Source organism: Eutrema salsugineum, unplaced genomic scaffold (assembly GCF_000478725.1).
Source record: "Eutrema salsugineum unplaced genomic scaffold, Eutsalg1_0 scaffold_4, whole genome shotgun sequence".
Lineage (NCBI taxonomy): Eukaryota > Viridiplantae > Streptophyta > Magnoliopsida > Brassicales > Brassicaceae > Eutrema > Eutrema salsugineum.
In genome coordinates this window covers 7936239-7938113 of record NW_006256686.1, presented here as the reverse complement: position 1 = coordinate 7938113, position 1875 = coordinate 7936239, and the positions used below count along the sequence as shown (strand labels likewise).

The 1875-nt window shown below is 38.0% G+C and overlaps 1 protein-coding gene across 1 annotated transcript; it reads right to left on the bottom strand.

Annotated features, from left to right (window-relative positions):
* On the bottom strand, nucleotides 1–1149 carry LOC18013921. Its single transcript, XM_006418798.1, has one exon. The coding sequence runs from the start codon at nucleotides 1147–1149 to the stop codon at nucleotides 1–3; it is 1149 nt and encodes a 382-aa protein (XP_006418861.1).
* Between the last annotated feature and the right edge of the window lie 726 nt (nucleotides 1150–1875).

The following is a 1875-nucleotide window of genomic DNA, read 5'->3' as shown; positions in this document are numbered from 1 at the left end:
TCATGCTCTGTTTTCGATTGTTTTCCCTTGCCGTGAGACTTCTTGTGACCACCTAAAGCATGAACCGAGCTGAAATTCCTTTGAACAGATGCTACACTCGTGCCTCTTCTTCTCTTTCTTCTCAGTAACAGACTCAACCTCAGGCTCTTCTACTGATTCCTCTCTGCGATTCTTCTTGTTCTTACTTTTGCTCATCCGATGAAACGTCTGATGACCACCTAAAGCTTGATATGACGAGAACACCTTGTTGCACAACTTGCATTGATGCTCAACATTCCTGTTATCAGATCCAGTATCTGAATCAGAACACTCCATATCTCCTACTCCAAGCTCAGTTCTGTAAAACCCAGATTCAAAGTCACAGGATTTCTTCAGTTTCCACTGATCCAATCCACTCTTTTCACCCAAGAAACTCGCTGGCTCCTCTGATGTTTCATCACTACTAATCTCGTCTTTCACCAGTTTCTGCTCATCACTCGAAAACCAAGACTCAAATTCAGCTGGTTCTTTCAATCTTTCATATCTACTAAACCTTTCTTCCATAAGATTCTGCTCCTTACTTGAAACCCCAGATTTAAATTCACCAGCTTTTCGTGTTTTCTTGTTGCTCAAACAACATCTAGGCGTTTCAGGATTTGCACCCATTGCTTCACTAACAAGTTTCAGTCCGTCTACTACAAGCTTGGGACTACTCTTAGACAATAGAATCAAACACTCTGCCACTTGTAATTCTTCATCATTCGCAGCAAAAACAGAAGGCGATTCGAGAAATGTATTAAACGAACAAGACAATGGAGTCTTCTTGTACCTGATAACTCTCGACCTCTTCATCTTCCTCACAAGACCGAAGCTACTACACAGACTCTTGATCGATGCTTCATAAACCCTATGGTTCGTCGATAAATGCATCCCCGCTTGATGATTCGAAAGACACTTCTCGTACCGAAACCCTTTTCCACAATCTCCGCATCGGAAAAACATCTTCTTCGTCAGTTCTGGCGATTCCAATCCAAAAGATTCCTGGGTTTTCTTCTTTGGGTTTTCCCTTAGACCGTAGTAGCAAGAGAGATCTCGCTGTGACTGAGAATTCTTGTGATTTCGCGGAACTCCATAGATGGGTTTGTGGAGATTTTGACGTTCTTCTTCCATTAGGCGCGAAATACATGGGGAACTCGGATAAAGAAGAAGTCGATGAAGGAAATGATCATGTAGACAATGTAGAGGAATAGAAGGAGGCAACAAACGCAAGAAAGAGACGCCACGCACATTTTCAAAGAAAAAGAAGGATTATGCTCTGTTTCTTGTCAGTTTCCTGAGAAAAGAAAGCGTCGGAGACAGAGGAAGTAACAGTTTTCTGGGAAAGAATGAAGAGAGAACTAGAAGAAAATGAAAGAAAAAGAATACGGAATAGTAGAAAATTCTTTTGTGTTTCTGTGACTTTTCGGGAGAACGAGTGAGCGAAAGGAATGGAAACAGAGAGAAACTGAGAAGATATAAGCACTGGAGCCAAGGAACCAAGAGAAAGGGGCATTCTAGTTTAAAATAAAAATAGATAAATTTAAAAATAAAAAATAAAAATATAATAAGATTAGCTGAAATTAAAAATAACATAAATTAAAAATATATAAAAAATACTAAAATTAAAAATAACATAAAATAAATTTAATACAACAACTGATTAATAGATATTTGAAAAAGTGCCTTTAAATGTAATGGTCTCATATATATATATAGTATAACTGTAGTGCCATAAAAATTGTTATGGACTTTTTAATAAGGAATAACTTTCTGAGGGGTCAATAAACAATTAATAAAAAAACAAACAATGCTGTGGCTGAGTTCTTCAATCTTCTCTCTGAGAATCTTCACAATCGG

Coding starts and splice junctions, on each gene's coding strand:
- LOC18013921 (XM_006418798.1), bottom strand. CDS start 1,149: ATGGAAGAAGAACGTCAAAATCTCCACAAACCCATCTATGGAGTTCCG.